General features: G+C 30.6%; 1 protein-coding gene across 1 annotated transcript in view; it reads right to left on the reverse strand.

Moving 5' to 3' along the window:
* Positions 1 to 22702, reverse strand: part of LOC111628412 — a 50579-nt gene that overhangs the window by 1263 nt on the left and 26614 nt on the right. Inside the window, exons 6-10 of the mRNA XM_023372185.1 lie at positions 18343 to 18485; positions 17321 to 17466; positions 15653 to 15734; positions 9776 to 9929; positions 9514 to 9706 (exon numbers count right to left, since the gene is read on the reverse strand). Coding sequence (XP_023227953.1) covers positions 9514 to 9706; positions 9776 to 9929; positions 15653 to 15734; positions 17321 to 17466; positions 18343 to 18485 — 718 coding nt within the window. The remainder of the gene's footprint in view (positions 1 to 9513; positions 9707 to 9775; positions 9930 to 15652; positions 15735 to 17320; positions 17467 to 18342; positions 18486 to 22702) is intronic.

Raw genomic sequence — 22702 nt, forward strand, 5'->3', positions numbered from 1 at the left:
TAATCATTTTTCTCCAAAGAGCTAGATACCATTAACAAAAATCAAATGTCCAACATTAATAGAACATCTTGACTTATGATATCTTTAAAATTAGTAGCTGATTTTGCTACTGATATGCTTGAGAGTTGTTTCAACCTTCAATAAATACTATATCTATCTTTCCATTCCGTCCAATCCCTGCCCAAGTCACGAGTGTACCTACCACCAGCCACTCTGAGTACTGTTTTTGATCTAGTCTTTTGTCTGCTCAATAAAACTTAAAACCATCAGGTCCATTAAGATTCCACTTTTTCTCATCCTTCCCTTCTTTTAAAGTAGTTTCTGGCAAACTGTAATTAAACTATGCATGTTCTCCCCGAGCTGGTTGCCTGTCTTCATTTCGATGAAAGAAACATTGTCTGCTGATCCATAATATCCAGTTCCATTTCATGTGAACTTTATCCATATCAATCTCAAAACATCATTTACTGTTGATTTACTGCAGCTCAGCTTCAATTGATTTTGATTTTTTGAATGAATGCGTTTCCTTGCAGTGCACATCAAACAATTGCACGTTATTCTCTAGGTATTGTTGAACTCTTGCACCCACTGTTTCATTTTCCTGTTTGTTGCTCCTCATTATTGAGATTGAGAAGACCTTGTTCAACAATCTCAAACTAAACTAATTTTTAGCAATTCAAGTTACTTTTCTCCCTTCCTGGTGAAATATCAATTTTGATCTCTTCTACAGTTAGGTCCTTCCCACATCCCATTTTTAATAGTAAGGTATTATGCAATTTACTAAATCTTTCTTTCCACTTGTAATGATTGCAATCCACGAAATTTGCTTAAAATTACAATCATGTTCTATTAATGTTGGACATTCTATTTTTCATGATTAATAAACAAAAGAGTTTGATATGCAGTAATTGTTGATATTTTGCTAAGTTTGGAGAAAAATGATAATATCTAAGTTACATGGAAATAATAGTACATACAGTGATTTCCTAGAAACTCTCTATTACTGTTGGAAGGACTGTATAATCAAAAATATAACTCAATAAAAGAATTTTTTTAACATTTCAGGTAAAAACATCAAATCAGTTGAAATGTAATACACAAAAATCTCAAAGTTTTCAAAACAAAACTTTAATCTCATTTTTAGTTGATCTTATGAACAATATAGTGTGTTTTTAAACTATAAGCTGCAATGCAGAGGAAAAAATTAATTTTATTAAATGTAAAGTTCATTGTAGTAGTTAATATAAAGATGTGACATAAATTTATTGTGTATACTTAATTTTTTTTTAATTCTATTTTTATTTCAATGTCAGATGGAGTAAATGAATTTATATTTAACAATAAATAAATAATTAATTAATTACTGCTTTTAGATCTATATTAGCTAGGTAAATTCTATTATGTTTAAAATTAATTCTATAGATTTGACTAAATAATAAATATACTATACTATTATCATCATCAGATGATAAAAGTATAGTATATTTATTATTTTGGATATTTTATAAGATTTATATAACAAGATCAGTTTATATTTCGTAACTGAAAATTTGTTTAGATAGCCTAATAAATAGGATTTAACAATTTGAAGGGCTTATCACACCAAGGCTGACAGAAAAAAGTCGAGATCTTTTACAAAAAAGGGGTCCTTGTACCCGAAATGCAGCCTTACATAAATTTGAAGGTGATTATTAAAGACTAAGTTTTTTGTAAAAAATCTGGCCTTGGTGTGACAAGCCCTCCAAATTGTTTATTAGGCTATCTAAAGTTGTGGGCTAAAAGCATCATTTATTATGTAAAATAACTATGCCTAAATATCAAGGTAGACTAGAAGTAATCCTTAGTCAAATTAATAGGTTAAATATAGACATAGCGCCACTCATTCGAATTTCGAACTAATGAACCATATCTTGAAAAATTTTGAACATAAGCCATATTCATACGGTGGCTAGATTAAAGGGACAGGAGAAATGGTCCTCCGAAATGGGGGTTGAGCATCGGGTTTACACCCCTACCTTGTAAAAATTTCTTGTAAAGACAACCAGGAAGCTCACCGGATGGCTCTAAAAGGGATACTGATCATACGAACAGAAAGGTTAATGAGATGGAATGCAATATGATTTTTATGAATGGAAATAGAAGCAAAAAGAATGATGGGAAGAAAAAGGTGAGGAAAAATGTCATAGTAATAGGTACTTGGAATGTTAGAAGTTTATTCCGGGTTGGTCAATTTCAAATTCTTCAGAGAGTGCTAGAACAATATAACATAACAATTGCTTCTATTCAGGAAATACATTGGAAAGACAGTGGTATATTAGAGGGGGAGAAGTATTTGATATTTTATAGTGGTTGTGAAGATGGCCAGTTGGAAACTGGATTTATGATTAAAAGGGAATTGCAATATTCTATTTGAATTATCAATTCATTAATGAAAGGATAGCCACCATACATATAAAGGGAAGATTTTCTAACATCACAATGATTAGTGTTCATGCACCAATGGAGGAGAAGAGTGAAGAGATAAAAGTTGAATTTTATTGTCAGTTAGAGGAAGTTCTAGAGACAGTACCAAAACGTGATGTTAAACTAATTCTTGGGGATTGGAATGCTAAAATTAGAAGAGTAGTAGTACATCAAGGAGTCATTGGAAGAAATAGCAACGACAACAGAAAATGAGTAGTAGATCTAGCTTCAGGACATAATATGGTGGTTACTACAACAATGTTTCCTCATAAAAGAATACATTTAGGTACATGGACTTCACTGGGTGGTGATACTGTAAACCAAATTGACCATATACTTATTGATGCAAGATCTTATTGAAGGTCAGACTGTAGCACAGACCACTACTTAGTGAGGACAAACTATAGACAAAAAATATCAATCAAACCTAGAAGGGCAAATAGTGTTATAAGATATGAAGTTGAATCTTTAAAGCAGAATGAAATCAAAATTAAATATCAGCGGGTGCTCGAACAAAACCTGATGAAGGCAGAGACCAAGAAACATCAAAGGAAGGTGGGAAGATATAAGATCGAGTGTCATCACAACAGCAGCAGAAGTACTTGGTAAAAGTAGAAAGAGAAGGAAAAACAATTGGTTTGATTCAGATTGTAGGGATACATTAGAGGAAAGAAGAAATGCAAGGATAAAGATTATCCAAAACAAATCTGAAAGCAATATCAAAGACTTCGAAGAGAAGACTGGCATCTAAATTGTGCAGGAAGAAAAAAAGAGAATTAACTTTACATTTATCCAAAGAAATGAGAAAATTTTATACAGATATTAAGAAAGAGAAGAAAGGGTTTCAACCAAAAATTGGTTTCTGTAGAGGGAAAGAAGGAGAACTCAGTGAGAAAAATAAAATTTTGGATAGATGGGCTGAATATTTTGAAGAACTACTAAACGAAGGAGTAGGATCATTTGAGGGTCAAATGGACACACTAATAGAAGATGAGGACACAGAAGTTGGTTCTGATGAAGAAGGAGAAGAAAGTGCAAATGGGGTTGTGAATATCCAAGACTAACAGAATTGAGATGAGCAATAACAACTTTATTCCATCCTCTCCGGGATCCTTGTTGCTCTTTAGTGTCAGAAATGATAAAAGCAGGAGGTGTGAAATTGGAACTGGAGTTAGGCAAGCTGGTTAGGAAAATCTGGAAAAAAGAACAGATGCCACAAAGCTGGAATAGAGGAATAATTTATCTCCTTTTTTGTGAATTGGGTAAATTAGATTGTAGTAACTACAGAGAAATAACTTTACTGAATATAGTGTATAAAATTTTTTCAAAAGTAATAGCAAAAAGGTTGGCAGTATACATGGAAAAAGCTGTGGGAGATTATCAATGCAGTTTTAGAAAAAACAGATCAACTATAGATCAGATTTCTACACTAAGACTGATTCTAGAGAAATGCTACGAATATAATATTGAGATACACCAACTTTTTATTGATTACAGGAAAGCTTATGATAGTATAAGAAGAGAGAAAGTTTGGGAATCCCTCACAAAGTTAACTTTAGGAAAGACTGAGGGTATGATTAAGATCCAGGGATATATTTCAAGAACATTTTCAATAAAGAAAGGGCTTAAGCAGGGAGATGCACTTTCTACAGTTTTATTTAACTTGGTATTAGAAGTGGTAATGAGAAAAGTATATGAAAAAATGAATGTGGATGCAAGTGGAACGGTTTTCAATAAACATTTACAGTGCTTAGCATTTGCCAATGATATTGTTATATTGGGAAGATCTAAAGAATTAATTGAGGAGATATTTAAAATAATGGATGACACAGCTATAGATAAAGGCTTAGCAGTTAACAATGAAAAAACAAATATGACATTAACAAGGAAAGAATGCCAGTGGTAAAGGGGACAAACTCTACATATAAAGGACCATAAATTCAAAAAAGTGAATAAATTTCAATACTTAGGAGCACAGTTAATGGAAAAGAATGAAATTGATGAGGAAATAAAAGCTATTATACATTAAGAAGAATTACAACATCTAAAGAAATATCAAGATGCAGTAAGATTAGAATATATAAAACTATTATAATACCTGTAATCATGTCAGTGTCCAAGTTTCGGAGCCATACAAGAAAACATGAAGAACAGTTGAGAAGATTTGAAAGGAAAATTCTGAGTAGAATATATGGACCAGTGGAGAATTAGAAGTAATAAAGAACTCAAAGATTTATTTGAAAATCCTAATATTGTAACAGAAATTAAAAAAGGGAGATTTTGTTGGATTGGACATTTAGAACAGATGGAACCTGAGAGAAAAAATATTGTTGTACAGATGTACAGAAGAAGAGATGGGAAGAGGATGATTTGAGAAAGATGGGTGCGAGTTGCTGGAAAGGGATCCCAAGATAGAGAGGAGTGGGTGAAAATCCTGGATGAGGCCAAGGTCCTTCAGGGACTAAGGTGTACCTCTCTCTCTTCGGCACTCAAAGTTATATTTTGGTCTCTACAAAAGTTAATGTAATGATTTTAGTATAAAATTAAAAAACTAAATTGCTCCCTAATTTTTTAAATTTTCTTTTTAAAGGACATTGGGAAACGGTATAAGAATTGTGAAGAATATTTAAAAACTATAAAGGGTATCCTAAAGAACAGTGGAAAAACAAATTGGTACTTTATCATATATCATGTGGGATCTCTACATCACTAAGAGATAATCTGATATTGGAATTAGATTTTAATGGACCCACCCCTTTAAATAAAATGAAAACTGTAGTAGATTTAGAGGCAGGTTTAATTAATCATGACCATCAAAAAGTTCAATCTGTTAGAAACAATATCCAATCGTTAGTGAAAAATTATAGGTAAAAAAAAAAAGAATTTTTAGAAAATAATATTATAAACATTATTTACTCTAATATTAACAAATGCTGATAAAGCAAAACAAACAATAGTCTTCACTAAACATAATTATAATAACATAATATTAAAAAATGGAAGTTATAAAGATCTTTAAGTTTTGAAAAATTATTTATAACAACACTGCTAAAGATATTAAATGTTTTGGTAATGACATTCTGAAAATAAGTTTTAGAGTGAATCCTGTGGCATATTGTCCTTTGATAGATATTCAAAAATATTTGCTGTATAACCTTGAAATTACCTGTATCTGTGTATAGCATTACAAACACTGACCAATTGTTATGAAGGAAAACTATAGGATGCCACTACTGGATGTTAACAATATGTATCCCTCAATAAATTTAGGACAGTGAATTTAAATTAACCCGCATAGAATGTATGCCCATAGTCTGGGCTCTTCACATAGAATTAATCAATTAATAAAATTAGTGTTAAATAACAACTTTTTTTGAATTTCAAGGTAAATATTACCAACAGGACCTTGCATAGGTCCTAGATTGGCAGTTGTGTATGATCATAATTGATAAAGAAATCAATAAAACTCGAGGTATAGTAAGTTATCAAAGATATGTAGATGACTTTCATAGTCTACAACAAAAGCATACTAGATATTGATTCTTTCATTAATGAAATTAATTTAATAAATAAAAATGTTCAATTCCAATGTGAAAAAGTAGTAAATTATTGTTTAACTAAAATATGTTCTAAATAATTCAAACAATAATTTACTATTTAATCTAAAAAGTATGTTAAAGATTGTGCTACCAGTAAAATTACACACTTCAAATCTAATATTACCTTTATATATACATCTGAAAAGTTTTTTTTTTATAATCAACAAAATTAAAGAGAGAACGTCTTTGCAAAATGATCAAGAAATGGAAATAGAAAAGATAATAAGAATGTTTAACAATAATGTTCTAGGGTAATTATTTAAGCTAAAGGGGTTAGAAACAAGTAAAAGAGAAAATGTCACATTATATAGACAACCAGGAGTTGTTAAGACTTTGTATCTTAAAATGGAATATGTTTTCGGTGTTTTTGAAAAATTAAAAAATGAATTTAAAAATTTCGATATTATTTTAGTACCAAACCATACAAGAACCATAGCAAAAATGATTATGTTCATTATTTTTATAATTACTGTTAATGTTTTAGAAAAAGATAATGTAGTTTATTCATTAGATTGCAGTTGTCCACATAAAAAAAAAGATATATTGGTGAAACTGGACAAGAATTAAAGAACATATATGCCATCGAAAACAATTTGATATCATCATCAGTGGCACAACATTGCAGTACCGAAGGTTGTGAAATTCTAAAAGATAATGTCAAAAGTATTCTGACAGAAAACAAATCAATTAAAAAAAAGACTACAGGAACACATTGAAATTCTGAAAATACAGGAAGACATTACAATTAATAACAACGTGGGGCTGAAGCTACATGAGGGATGGAATGACATGTTTTTACATAACCTTGAAACAGATGTGGGAGTAAAGTCACATCACATTGTAAAATGAATTGTAACAAGGCAGTTGGCTCCACACAGTCTTATGGATTTAATGTATTTGTTTTGTTTAATGTCTGGAAACCAATTATTTTAATAATATAGAACAGTCTACCAGAATTCGGAAAATGTGGGAGAAAATGAGACATTTACTGGTCCCCAATGATGTGATATATCACATCATTATATAAATAAATTTTATGCTCAATATTTTTAGTATATGGGTTGTATTCATAATTGTAAATACAGTGCACTGTGTGTATTAAAAATTCCTTTGTATTGGTTAACTGTCAGTGTTATAATTATATGTTGGTACTGTGTTTGTAAGCTGATGAGCGGTTCTTGTGCCCAAAATGCATCCTTATCTAATTTTGATTGTTAAAGACTAACTTTTTTGTAAAAGATCTGGCCTTCTTTTCTGTCGGCCTTGGTATGATAAGCCCTCCGAATTGTTAGATCCTATTTAATTTAGAGAGTTAGATAGCCTAATAAAGTCGTGGGCTAAAAGCATCGTTTATTATTATAAAAGTAGTTGATAAATTATTTATAAAAATGCCAATTGTTTGAAATTAAACAACATTATTGGAAAAATTATTCAATAAAATCTTATTAAAATAACAAGCCTTGTATTTGACCTTATAACATATACACTTCTCTTTTGCCACTGGATAAATTTTTATCTTTCCAGCATTGCACCAGTGTATGGTGGTTCCAGCGCTAAAATAACCAAATGAAACAAATAATTTCTAAATTGATATCTTATGATAAATCGTCTTGATTGTAAAGAATAAAGACAACATTGCAGAAGTTCATACAAAGATGAACTTTCGTTTTGATCATGTTTCCTAACAAAATATCACCTTTGCTGTAATACAAAGATGTTTGGACTTACATTTTACAGACCTTGTATGTCTCTCTCCGGTTCGCCTGGTATGCATCATAAACCAATGCTTTTAGGTGACCTTCGAGGTAAAGTCTGGGGAATCTGGTGGCCACAAAACAGGGTCTTGTTCTATCCAGTGGTTGCCGAAATGCTCTGCGAGCCACTGACGCACATCTGTCTGGGAGATGTTTAGCATAAAACACGCTTTGTGTCATGTACAGTACGTCACATGTATTGTGCAATGTACCCATGAATTATGACACATTTTGAAACTTAATTTTGTGAATATTGTGCCTCGTCGATCCATAGAATGTGCCAAAGTAGTGGTTTGTCATGCCATAAATTTAAATCGTGTTGCACTATTCAGATCGCTTGCGGCATCCTCTGCATGTTGTGCTGGTTGCAGATAACAGCGGAATGGGTGCCTATCGCGGCAACATAAAATTCCGTGCATTCGACTCCTCAGTCCCAACCCAACCTAACTAATGCTCTTATAGAAATCTCTCTTAAACATCTATTCAAGAGTAAGTGAACAACTTGTGTATAGTGCATTCTTGCTAATCAGAACCAATTATGCTCAATTTTCCATTAAATGTTTTAACCCCTCAAAAAAACTCAGATTTACAAATCAATTGTGATGTTAAATATAGTAAACATTTTATCTTCAATGTATTAAGTATTAATGTTAGTCTTGTCTGACTTACTTTATATATAGGCCCTAATCCTGCTAATCTGAACTTCAATAATCCAAAACAATCCAGTGCAATGAGACGTGTGTACCGTATAAACAAACTTTAAATATATTTATGTTTAATTAATTATTAAAAGCTAAAGCTGAATGAGTCTGGAACAAACCCTGGATGAGTCCTGCAACTGTCAGTCCATGAGTATTGTGTGGTTTGATATAATTTTTTTATTGCTCCAAAAGAGAGTTATTTATTTTTTCTTTATGATATACTTAAAACATCCCATTATAACATAATAAATGAAAAGTAAAAACAAGAAATAAAAGCCTTTTTTTATCTCTATTATAAAAAAGATACCTTATTGTTAGCATTACAAAGGTGTATTTTTTCATTGTAATTTAACGTGCCTTGAGCAGCACCCATAATCTCAAAATCCTGGATACTCCACTAATAATCAAAAGTTCATAACTAAGACATTAATTATGCATTTTTCTGTACTGACAAATTATCTTACATTTTACTTTTTCTAAATTTTGAGAACGGAAATAAAATTATACAGTAAATGTAAACTTATCAATTATTATTAGCAATTAGATTTATGAAGTAAAATTTAGCTTTTACTCAATTAAATGCAATTAAAAGAAAAACAATTTAAAAATTAATATTTTCACAAGTAATTTGTTCTCTGACAGTAACGAAAAGTAAAAGAAATTAAATATCAAAACAAGAACTATTTACTGAATAAATTAAGTGCATTTTACGAAAATAATGACGAAAAGTGCAATGTATTACTTATTAGGATCTCATAAGAGGAATGAGTTGGCCTCTTGCAGACTAAGAAAAAACTTATGGCAAAGACTAAAGAGAATAATCAGAGGCCGTTTCTCTGTAGCAAGACACAAAGAAGACCTCTATATTGTATTTCGCGCAATAAAGAATATAATAAATTTCGTGAAAAATATTATAGCAAAAAATCTTTTTAAAAGTTAGTAAATTAAGTCTATCTGATTTTTCTATTTTAAAATGTAATCAGGAAAATATTTTACCTTGATTTCCCGTATTGGACTTATCCTCATCATCAAATCTTTTTTCATTTCGTTCAAAACCAAATTTGTCAACTATTCTGACCGTCTGTACAACAACTAAATCTTCGGATTCTTCTGCTTTTCGTTTTCTTCTCTTGCCGTACGATTGCTCGCGGTGATTAATTCCTTCGAAGTTGGCCACGTTGCACATAGCCTATACAAAATTTATATATTTATAAATATATATCTAAAATAATACATATTCAAATAAAAACATACGTACGGGTTGACAGTTGGGAAGACAAGGAGTTACCAGTGCTTTAAATTGAACTATTTCTGAAGTGGGGAATTTAAAGGCATCAAAGGGCGCTTGTAAAACTTGCCCGTCGTTTTTTACTTTAATAAGAGCTCCCATTATAGCAGCATCGGTTGGGCAACTAGAAAGAATATTCATTTATAAATTTCAATAATCACTTCTGACATTCATCTCTAACTTTATACGTATTTAAAAATATACGAATAAAGATTTGTAGACTGTAAATGACTAAAGCCAACAACACAAAAGAATAAGAAAAGAAATAATGAAGGTAACTTATATTACCCTTATTATAAACACAAATACTTTAGTTTTCATTACAGTAACTAAGTCCGGAATATGTACAGTACAATATACAACGAAAATACTTTTTACGACGTTTACGCTTGATAAAGTTTTCGTAATGAAAACAAGATCACTAGTGCTTGGAATGCACCTTTTTTTAATTACTTTTTTGTGGTGTTTAATTAGTAGACTACTACGTATTTATAGTTAGAATTAAGTATAGAAAAAATAAGCTTTATTTACTTTTTAAACGTATTGAGTAATACTGATGCAATTTGATAAGATACTTCGAGGCCTACTTTGGTCTGATATGGCAACAGCATAGGTTGATAACTATTAATTCATACTGAGCCTGCCTGGCTTGAAAAAAAAGTTATGTTGAATAAATCAAAGCTATTTTTCTTCATTTCCTATATGTAGTGTGTGTAAATTAAAAATTGTAATGAAATAGTTCTGTCATAAACGACATATTCGCATTTACTTAGGTCAAGATACCATTTGTGAATTGCGTGACAAATTAATTTTTGCGTGCACTAATTATACTGATTAACAATTAAAAGAGTTCTTGATCAGAATAATGACCAATCAAGCCCGAGTTCGGAGAAATTGTGCTTAAATCCCAGGTCAAATAGGTAATATTGGGATCCCACAAAGCAACAGGAATAGCAAGTTAGTTTAAAATACAATAAAATTTACATGTATTTTATATAGGCCTATACTATAGGCCTAACATCTATAGTATAGGTTCATCTAATAATTGTTAGCTATCGGACAAAACGCCGTTTGCACTATGTGTGAATGCGTTGTTGGTTATTTATTTTATCAAGTAACGTTGTAAAGGAATTTCGCCTATTTTTCTGAATTTTTAGCAATACCGATTAAAAATTAATTAGAGAAACAAATCAGAATTAAAAAGTTATCAATTAATTGTTAATCTCACAACATTCGGAGAAAAAGACAAGAAATGATCGTCGTTTCCCTTTTTTCAACTAGTCTAGTGTTAAGTGACAGTTGTTCCTTTATCACATGGACACGCATAATTCATATTAGACGAGAGGACGACGACTAAAAATAACTAATCAAATCAAACTTATCTTTTATTACATCAACTCCCTCCGGAATAAAATCATGATTTGTCAGAAAAAACTAAAAGGAAAATGACGAAATACAGCAGAGAGGAGGAGGAAGAGAAGAGAGTGAACAACAGTAAAGAAGCATGTCAAATGTGAAGGAAAATAGCGAGTCTGTGGAGTCGGAGTTTTGGTGTTTTAGCCGGAGTCGGAGTCGTCAAAAAATCCGCCGACTCCGACTCCTTTTTACTTCCAACTTGTACTGTAATGTATTGATATATAAAATGGAAAAGTATTGGAATCGTGTCAAATTTGACCCTCCAAGTTTCTTTTGCAAATCTAAACGTTTGGAGACTTCCCGAACCCCTCAAAAAAGTCAATAAAAGGGGAAAAATTCGCGCGAGTGTGTGTTGGCATCTAATTTGTTTAATTTCTTTATTTTCTGTTCTGAGCTAGTGTTGCAACGAATAGTATATTCGGTCTCAGGCCGAATACCGAATATTCGGCCAAACTATTTGGCTTGATTAACGCACGTACGAAAATTGGCGCGCAAACCTCATTATGGCAAGGACCCCGCTCTCTATTGGCCCGCTGTCACTACGCTTCGCCAATCGCGTTANCAAAATAATGGTGAATACATTATAGATTGAAATAAGATTTAATTAAAATTTTTTGTTGCTTTTTTTGTAGATAAAAAAGCGCATGAACTTATGGACTGACCTGATAAAAGCATTTCATTGGTCTTTTCATTTTTAATGTCCTGCATTATAAAAACTTTAATTTGTTAAATACTTAGACTCTGCCGAAAAGAGATCAGTATTTCTTTAACACTGACCTCATTTTAGCAGAAATGATAGAGGCATATTCATGAGCCTTGGCTAATATTTACTTTAGTACTTTATTAATAATAAAACATTAATTCTACTGAATTCAAACTAATTTCAAGAAATTCCAGTTTATTCTAGCATTATTTCCTACAATATGATGTAAACAATCCCTAGAATTATTTTCATTGCATACATAGAACTTGTATAGGCATCTATGCAATATGATTAATATAATCAAGAGATGTTATGTTTTAATTTGCTACATCCAAATTAGTATTAGTAAAAATTGTATATTGTATTTTTACAAATTATATTTAAAATAAAGTGGATAGTTATATTTGCTCATAGTATGATAATGTAAAGGCATTTCTAGAATAAAATATAAATTTTTGTAAAGTTATTGATTTAAATTTATTTTGTAAATGTCTACTAGGACATATCGTATTAGTAGGACTAATTGTACTGGTGTCCGGGTTCTGCAAATTGAGGAAACTTGTTCTGAAAAAAACAATATTTATTGTTCATTTGTTTCACCTGTACACACTATGTTTGTGTTTTGGACCATTTCGATGTAATTATCCACCAAAAAACTAAATCATTTTAATATTATTATTGTCAGGAAAAATTATAATAACATTTTTGTAATTTTTTAAAATCTTATTTTAGCACCTAGTAGCTGTAAACCTGCTAATGAGGGACCAAGAGATCTGAAACACAAGTAGTGTGTACAGGTGAACAATAAAGATTGTTTGTTTTTACTGAATAAGTTTCCTCAATTTGCAGAACTGGACTCCAGTACAATAAGTCTTACTAATATGATATGTCCTAGTAGACATTTATATAATAAATTGTATAATAAGGACATAAAGGCATATGAATTATTGATTTAAAATTTATTATTTGTGTTTTATTTCAGTCTCAGTTAGAAGAATTAGAAGCTCTTCGAAGTAGTACACCATCTCATAGCACACACAATATGAACAGAAATAAAAGTGATTGGCAAAGTGATGAAGATTGAATATTGAAATGAATATATTTTATCACAAATTACAGTATATCATAAGTTTATCAATAATTTAGATAATTAAATACTTCTGATTATGATAAGTTTATATTAAGTAAATATCTTCACTTGCTAATATACAAATTTTTGTATATTTTAAGAAATTTTAAAAATAAACTATTATAAATTTTATATCCAATACATATATTTACCTAGTTGATAAAATAATAAGTTTTATTAACAAAAATTTGTAGAATTCAAAAGTTTTTACACAGAACTTGATATGGTTGTAGCTAAATAGAAATTTTGTAAATGCAATAGCTACCCATTACCTAGAATGTATGATATATTGAAACAACGACTTCTTGTAATTAATTAAAAGTTGAATATATTTTAAAATACAAAAATTTGTTAAAATCTGACTTATTTTTCTTATATTTTTTATCGAATAAATTAAGGAATTAGAATTATCAATCTATTGATTAATTGAAATAGTATAGTTTAATATAACATCTATTATTGTAAAACAAAGCACAGTCGCGGGAAAAAATAAATAAAATTTATTCTAAATAACATCACAGAACTATATNTCTATCTTTATTAGAACTCTATTTATTGAATCTTTTATTATGAGGTCACGTGATGACATCAGAATTTCCGGATCTCTTTCGGTAACAAGTCTGCCCCTAGTCGGAGTCGGTAGATTTTTACGCGACTCCACAACCCTGGAAAATAGTCAGCGAAAATAGATTTAAGGAAGGAAAAGAATAAGGTGCAAGAGCAGGAACTGTTCTAGATGTATTCAATATCTAGACACAGTAATTATAATTGATTTGTTTAAAAATTAAATGTCTTGTAACTGATAATAGACTAGCTAATATACCCGACAATGCTCGGGTTTTCATAAAACATGTTCGAAAAACACACTCGTTTTTGACTAGTTGGCGACTGTATAGGATACATTAAACGCTTCCATCGTTGGTTTTCTTTTGATAATGTTTAAATATAAGAAAATTGATTTCGTTTATATATCATTGTACAGGGTGGTTCTATCATATTTTATACAAATATTCGCGGAGGTTAAAAAGTAATTTTTAGTACAGCAATCTGCAACAAAACAATTTAAAGGTTATTTATGCCTCTTGAAATAGGGCCTATATATTATATTTTAAAGAAACATCGAAATTAGAAGGGAAATAATTTTTTTTTACTTTCAAAATATTCACGCATCATTTGGTTTTACTTCGGAAGCTATAAAGTAAATTACCGGACACCGATTAAAATAGTAACAACACAGCATAGCTAGTTACCAGACAGATGTACTGTACATCATTATTTAGGTCATTATACTCTTATTACTTAAAACTATTTTACTAATTTAGTATTTCCAAATTGGAAATAACCGAACGTAAAATTAAAAGTATCGGTGGCAAAAAACTTTCTTGTTATTTCCTCTATTGTAATTAAATTAACTATATACTACTGTATTACATTATTGACAATAGGAAAATTGACACAAAAGTAATACACTAATTAGCATCCTATAGTATCAAAATCACAAAATTAACAAGACAGTTGGGTCTATCAGTTACAGATATTAGTAATATTGTAAGAAGCAACTCAACGGTACATGATATTATAAAAAGATACAGATGAATTGTGAATAAACGCCTTTCATTGTTAACAGTACAAGTTAAGCGTAGTATAAACCGAAAAATAAAAAAAAATATTCCTGAAACAAGTGCACCAAAACTTGCAGCTGAGTTAGAAAATTACACTGGAGTTCACGTTCACTCATAAACAGTAAGCAGAGTCATGCGAGAAAGTGGATATAATGGTAGAGTGGCCGGGAGGAAATTTTTTGTTAATGAAAGAAGCAGGAAAGCTTGCTACCAGTTTGTAAAAAAAAAAAAAATATGTTGGATAAAGATTATGAATACTGGAAGCATGTAATATTTGTAGACGAAAGAAAATTATAAAGAAAACCTTGTGCCAACAGTAAAACATTGAGGAGAAGTGTTATGGTATGGGCCTGTATGGCAGCCTCTGGAGTTGGAAGATTTGTGTTTATGGATGGAAATATTTAAATATCCTTCTGAATTCATATTTTAAAGTCTAAAGACTTCTGCAGAAAAACTGGGTATCTCAAATACTTACTATTTTTATCAGGATAATGATCCAAAACACAAATCTTATAAAGTTCGACAGGGGCTACTATACAAGTGATTGAGACATCAGCACGTGCTTCTTGTTAAAATTAATAGTATAATAATTTTCAGTTTACTATTTTTATAAGTTGATATAAAATCTGTCGTAACCCATCATCTATTTCATTTCCTTACTGCCATAAACACAGGAAAGACTTTGAGGAATTATTTTTAACTCTCCACCCGGAGCAATGGGCCTGGGTCTTTCTTTATGTCCATCATAGCGAAACTCCGACCACAAAGGAAGGGAGACCCACATATTCCGTCCAAACTACCCATATAAATTTTAATGGTCCGACCTGCAATCAAACCCGGGTCCCTTACAGCGATTAGCTGACACTTTTTACTACAGCGGCAAAAAGTAACAGAAATTCTTCTTACGTAATATTTGAATGTCCACACGAAGCTAATTTACTTCAATGCAAAAATATTGTTATTATTATTATACTCACCCCAAACTGTCTATTAAAAGAATTTCACTGTTATCGATTCCATCCATTGCTATTAATTCTCTGACAAATATCTCGTAAGGACCTGAAATGAATACATTATTAATTGATAAACTGAACATTTAAAATATAAAATTTTTAAATTAACAAAATTGACATTGAAATAATTCATTAATTAACGGAGACATCTAAAAATTTAATAAAGGCAGTTCTTGCTATTTCGGATTTTTATCACCAGAGGTCACCTCTGTTGAATTTCTTGTATATATAGTATAGTGCCTCTATAGACAAAAATTCGTTATCACCTCTATAGATATGCATTTATAAACTATAAACAAAAAAAAAGATCTTAATACTTAAAAAGTACATTAAAAAATATCAAATTATTGCAAAATAATAGGCTAACAGTAAACTCCAGGTTTATGATCATATAGTATGTTCGTCCAACTGACAAACAAAAGTCTATTGAAGGGTCTCCAACCTAGGGTCCGCGGGCCATATATGGCCCTTGTATCATATTCATCCGACCCCCGCACAGTTTGTTTTCTTATAAAAACGTGCTTGAAGAAGGTTTATATATAATATTAGCAATTCAAAGGAAACAAAAATAAATAAAATAAAGAAAGAAAACCCTTTAAAAATCAAGTTTTTAATTAAGTTTATTTGTATTTTGTCCTCAAATCTAGAAACTCATTCACTTCTAATTAAGGTAGATATGTCCTCAAAGTTTCAGCCTTCTAAGTCCCAAAGGACAATGCATTTTAATGATGTTTTAGAGAATTGCTCCACCCCACATCCTTTCCACTACAAAACCGGATAAACTTAAGAGGGTTTTTATTTAGAAGGTTTACTTGTTTTCTCTCATTTACTGAAAATATTTCATTCATTAAACTGAGACGAAATATAAATCCTATTTGAATGTTTCGTGTTTCTATTATATTATTTCAGATGACTGCTTATACAGTACGACTCAAACTGTATTACCAATACAAAAGATACGTGAAAGTCGATTTTTTGGAAAATCGACACACGTTTCCTGCGCAAATTAAGAAGAAAATTGCATTACTCTACATACTTGTATCCTTTTGTACGTAAGAATGATGAATGTGTTCCGCTTTGCCGCAAGCATGTGGATAAGACGGATGATTCACATTTACTTGCTTCTTTTTTTTTAAAAAAAAAAGCTATATTCATACTACATCATATATAAAAAGATAAAAATACAATTCATTCCCTCTTTTGATCGAACTGCATTTCTGGGAGGTCAATTTTTAAAAAAGTATTGTAAATTTTTCATCTCCAATGATCCAAAAAAATAGATGTGTGTCCATAAAAGACATCACAGAATATTTTGTGTATTACCTCGTTAACTTTATAAATTAACTTATATCCATTTAATTAGTCCATTTAAAACTTAAAAAAAACAGATTAATTAGATAGACAGGACTTTTTAAAGAACTCTCTCAGAAAAATTAAAAGTAACTAATTCTCTATTTTTATTATTGTATCATCACGAAATTATAATTAAATTGATAATTAAACTAGATATATAAAATTACGAATTTTTTCGAGATATTATAATAACTGAAACTGGCCAAAAAAGTAGTTTGTAAAATCGTAAAAGGGTATTATTGCGTTAGTAATTTGGGAAGAAGAGTAAATGAACTCAACTGTTTTTTGTAGATACTTCGAATCTCAGTGCAAGTTGATCTCCTACTTGAGCTGTATAAATGTCTTTTCCTAAACGATCTGTAATCTTCATTGTAACATTCGGAGAATTAACTGTTGCCGAGTGCGTGCCTGTTGCTTCCACCTCCCTGAATAAAGAGTAAACATGATTATTAATAGCATACGAATTAAATATAATAACTTCAATCTCTTCAACTTATAGCAATTCTAGAAGTTAAATAGATTCGTTCATCGATGATTTAACTGTCACAATTATCATCCTACATGTAAAAAGACTTATAGAACATATATATATAAATCCCTTTTTAAACTATAAATGCTCTTAAGTGTAAGATATATTTCTATTATTCATAACAAGAAAAATGTTTTCATTTTCTACATTAATCTAAATTTCTTCATTATATAACTTAAAAGCATTTTTTTAATTCACTATGAACATCTGACATAGTTTCCTTATTACAACTGTCGGTATTTTGTACCGCTATTCCAATAGCATAACAAATGATTGAAGAACATTTTCATGCCATTTCTTCTTATTGTTCACTTAAAAGGATGCCCTCTTTTGTATCCTTGACATCAGAGCGGAATAATTACGCCTGTCAAATTCCACCCCCATTCGTCCGGTATTTGGTGGACTGTTTAGGGTCAAGGTGTGACCCTGGACACTAGAAGTAATTAGGCATAGAAAGGATCAAGGATAAATCTATTTTTTACTTAATTTGTTATTTAAAAACTTCATACATTCCTATAAAGGATGAGAGATGGATTGCATCTTATTGAATTCTCATCAGCATAAGAATCCATTTTGACAAATGAAGTTTTCTCTTATCGTTAAAGAGATTCCAGTACTTTTTATAAAACTTCAGTGATAGAATTTTAGAGTAATTAAATTTTAAATAAGCATTATACCGAATGATCTGCAATTTTCTATCAATAGTTAACTTATAATTAACAGCATTTAAAAATAAATAAATAAAAACGTTTGCATTATAACAACTACTTACCCATTTACTTCTAATTGTACACCGTGAGATACAGATTTATTAGTTAGATCATATTGACAGTGAACAGATAATCCCAAATCTTGATTAGTGACAATCATATCGTGATGTTGGATAACAATGTCATTGCTAAATTGTCCTCTAGCCTGCAAGAAAGAAAGAAAACGTTAAATTATATTAATTTGCATTATTTTTATTTAAAATAATTTATATTAGTTAAGCTAATTACAGTATTTCTTGTGAACTTCTGACTCTATTCCTATCGTTAACAAAAGAAAATCAACAACCAATTCAGACGTCCATATGTAAATTTGCATTTGGTTTTAAGAAATTTTCATATCTTGTTGTCAAAACGTCACAAAAACGAATAAGGAAAATTCTACACAATATTATAATTTTTTTTTTTCACATAAATAGACAATTTACATAGACATAAAACTTACATTTACAATATAATTATAAATACAGTATAATAAGCTAATTTATTATAATTGTAAGTTTTCTGCCTATGTAAATTATGTTTTATGTTTAAAGAAGAATTATTAATATCTTTTAATACATAATTTTATTGACTCTTCTCTATAANAGATAGCCTAATAAATAGGATTTAACAATTTGAAGGGCTTATCACACCAAGGCTGACAGAAAAAAGTCGAGATCTTTTACAAAAAAGGGGTCCTTGTACCCGAAATGCAGCCTTACATAAATTTGAAGGTGATTATTAAAGACTAAGTTTTTTGTAAAAAATCTGGCCTTGGTGTGACAAGCCCTCCAAATTGTTTATTAGGCTATCTAAAGTTGTGGGCTAAAAGCATCATTTATTATGTAAAATAACTATGCCTAAATATCAAGGTAGACTAGAAGTAATCCTTAGTCAAATTAATAGGTTAAATATAGACATAGCGCCACTCATTCGAATTTCGAACTAATGAACCATATCTTGAAAAATTTTGAACATAAGCCATATTCATACGGTGGCTAGATTAAAGGGACAGGAGAAATGGTCCTCCAAAATGGGGGTTGAGCATCGGGTTTACACCCCTACCTTGTAAAAATTTCTTGTAAAGACAACCAGGAAGCTCACCGGATGGCTCTAAAAGGGATACTGATCATACGAACAGAAAGGTTAATGAGATGGAATGCAATATGATTTTTATGAATGGAAATAGAAGCAAAAAGAATGATGGGAAGAAAAAGGTGAGGAAAAATGTCATAGTAATAGGTACTTGGAATGTTAGAAGTTTATTCCGGGTTGGTCAATTTCAAAATCTTCAGAGAGTGCTAGAACAATATAACATAACAATTGCTTCTATTCAGGAAATACATTGGAAAGACAGTGGTATATTAGAGGGGGAGAAGTATTTGATATTTTATAGTGGTTGTGAAGATGGCCAGTTGGAAACTGGATTTATGATTAAAAGGGAATTGCAATATTCTATTTGAATTATCAATTCATTAATGAAAGGATAGCCACCATACATATAAAGGGAAGATTTTCTAACATCACAATGATTAGTGTTCATGCACCAACGGAGGAGAAGAGTGAAGAGATAAAAGTTGAATTTTATTGTCAGTTAGAGGAAGTTCTAGAGACAGTACCAAAACGTGATGTTAAACTAATTCTTGGGGATTGGAATGCTAAAATTAGAAGAGTAGTAGTACATCAAGGAGTCATTGGAAGAAATAGCAACGACAACAGAAAATGAGTAGTAGATCTAGCTTCAGGACATAATATGGTGGTTACTACAACAATGTTTCCTCATAAAAGAATACATTTAGGTACATGGACTTCACTGGGTGGTGATACTGTAAACCAAATTGACCATATACTTATTGATGCAAGATCTTATTGAAGGTCAGACTGTAGCACAGACCACTACTTAGTGAGGACAAACTATAGACAAAAAATATCAATCAAACCTAGAAGGGCAAATAGTGTTATAAGATATGAAGTTGAATCTCTAAAGCAGAATGAAATCAAAATTAAATATCAGCGGGTGCTCGAACAAAACCTGATGAAGGCAGAGACCAAGAAACATCAAAGGAAGGTGGGAAGATATAAGATCGAGTGTCATCACAACAGCAGCAGAAGTACTTGGTAAAAGTAGAAAGAGAAGGAAAAACAATTGGTTTGATTCAGATTGTAGGGATACATTAGAGGAAAGAAGAAATGCAAGGATAAAGATTATCCAAAACAAATCTGAAAGCAATATCAAAGACTTCGAAGAGAAGACTGGCATCTAAATTGTGCAGGAAGAAAAAGAGAGAATTAACTTTACATTTATCCAAAGAAATGAGAAAATTTTATACAGATATTAAGAAAGAGAAGAAAGGGTTTCAACCAAAAATTGGTTTCTGTAGAGGGAAAGAAGGAGAACTCATTAGTGAGAAAAATAAAATTTTGGATAGATGGGCTGAATATTTTGAAGAACTACTAAACGAAGGAGTAGGATCATTTGAGGGTCAAATGGACACACTAATAGAAGATGAGGAAGGAGAAGAAAATGCAAATGGGGTTGTGAATATCCAAGACTAACAGAATTGAGATGAGCAATAACAACTTTATTCCATCCTCTCCGGGAGCCTTGTTGCTCTTTAGTGTCAGAAATGATAAAAGCAGGAGGTGTGAAATTGGAACTGGAGTTAGGCAAGCTGGTTAGGAACTGACCAATTGTTATGAAGGAAAACTATAGGATGCCACTACTGGATGTTAACAATATGTATCCCTCAATAAATTTAGGACAGTGAATTTAAATTAACCCGCATAGAATGTATGCCCATAGTCTGGGCTCTTCACATAGAATTAATCAATTAATAAAATTAGTGTTAAATAACAACTTTTTTTGAATTTCAAGGTAAATATTACCAACAGGACCTTGCATAGGTCCTAGATTGGCAGTTGTGTATGATCATAATTGATAAAGAAATCAATAAAACTCGAAGTATAGTAAGTTATCAAAGATATGTAGATGACTTTCATAGTCTACGACAAAAGCATACTAGATATTGATTCTTTCATTAATGAAATTAATTTAATAAATAAAAATGTTCAATTCCAATGTGAAAAAGTAGTAAATTATTGTTTAACTAAAATATGTTCTAAATAATTCAAACAATAATTTACTATTTAATCTAAAAAGTATGTTAAAGATTGTGCTACCAGTAAAATTACACACTTCAAATCTAATATTACCTTTATATATACATCTGAAAAGTTTTTTTTTTATAATCAACAAAATTAAAGAGAGAACGTCTTTGCAAAATGATCAAGAAATGGAAATAGAAAAGATAATAAGAATGTTTAACAATAATGTTCTAGGGTAATTATTTAAGCTAAAGGGGTTAGAAACAAGTAAAAGAGAAAATGTCACATTATATAGACAACCAGGAGTTGTTAAGACTTTGTATCTTAAAATGGAATATGTTTTCGGTGTTTTTGAAAAATTAAAAAATGAATTTAAAAATTTCGATATTATTTTAGTACCAAACCATACAAGAACCATAGCAAAAATGATTATGTTCATTATTTTTATAATTACTGTTAATGTTTTAGAAAAAGATAATGTAGTTTATTCATTAGATTGCAGTTGTCCACATAAAAAAAAAGATATATTGGTGAAACTGGACAAGAATTAAAGAACATATATGCCATCGAAAACAATTTGATATCATCATCAGTGGCACAACATTGCAGTACCGAAGGTTGTGAAATTCTAAAAGATAATGTCAAAAGTATTCTGACAGAAAACAAATCAATTAAAAAAAAGACTACAGGAACACATTGAAATTCTGAAAATACAGGAAGACATTACAATTAATAACAACGTGGGGCTGAAGCTACATGAGGGATGGAATGACATGTTTTTACATAACCTTGAAACAGATGTGGGAGTAAAGTCACATCACATTGTAAAATGAATTGTAACAAGGCAGTTGGCTCCACACAGTCTTATGGATTTAATGTATTTGTTTTGTTTAATGTCTGGAAACCAATTATTTTAATAATATAGAACAGTCTACCAGAATTCGGAAAATGTGGGAGAAAATGAGACATTTACTGGTCCCCAATGATGTGATATATCACATCATTATATAAATAAATTTTATGCTCAATATTTTTAGTATATGGGTTGTATTCATAATTGTAAATACAGTGCACTGTGTGTATTAAAAATTCCTTTGTATTGGTTAACTGTCAGTGTTATAATTATATGTTGGTACTGTGTTTGTAAGCTGATGAGCGGTTCTTGTGCCCAAAATGCATCCTTATCTAATTTTGATTGTTAAAGACTAACTTTTTTGTAAAAGATCTGGCCTTCTTTTCTGTCGGCCTTGGTATGATAAGCCCTCCGAATTGTTAGAT

The sequence above is a fragment of the Centruroides sculpturatus genome, unplaced genomic scaffold (genome assembly GCF_000671375.1).
Source record: "Centruroides sculpturatus isolate CEXI.00-Female unplaced genomic scaffold, Cexi_2.0 scaffold510, whole genome shotgun sequence".
Lineage (NCBI taxonomy): Eukaryota > Metazoa > Arthropoda > Arachnida > Scorpiones > Buthidae > Centruroides > Centruroides sculpturatus.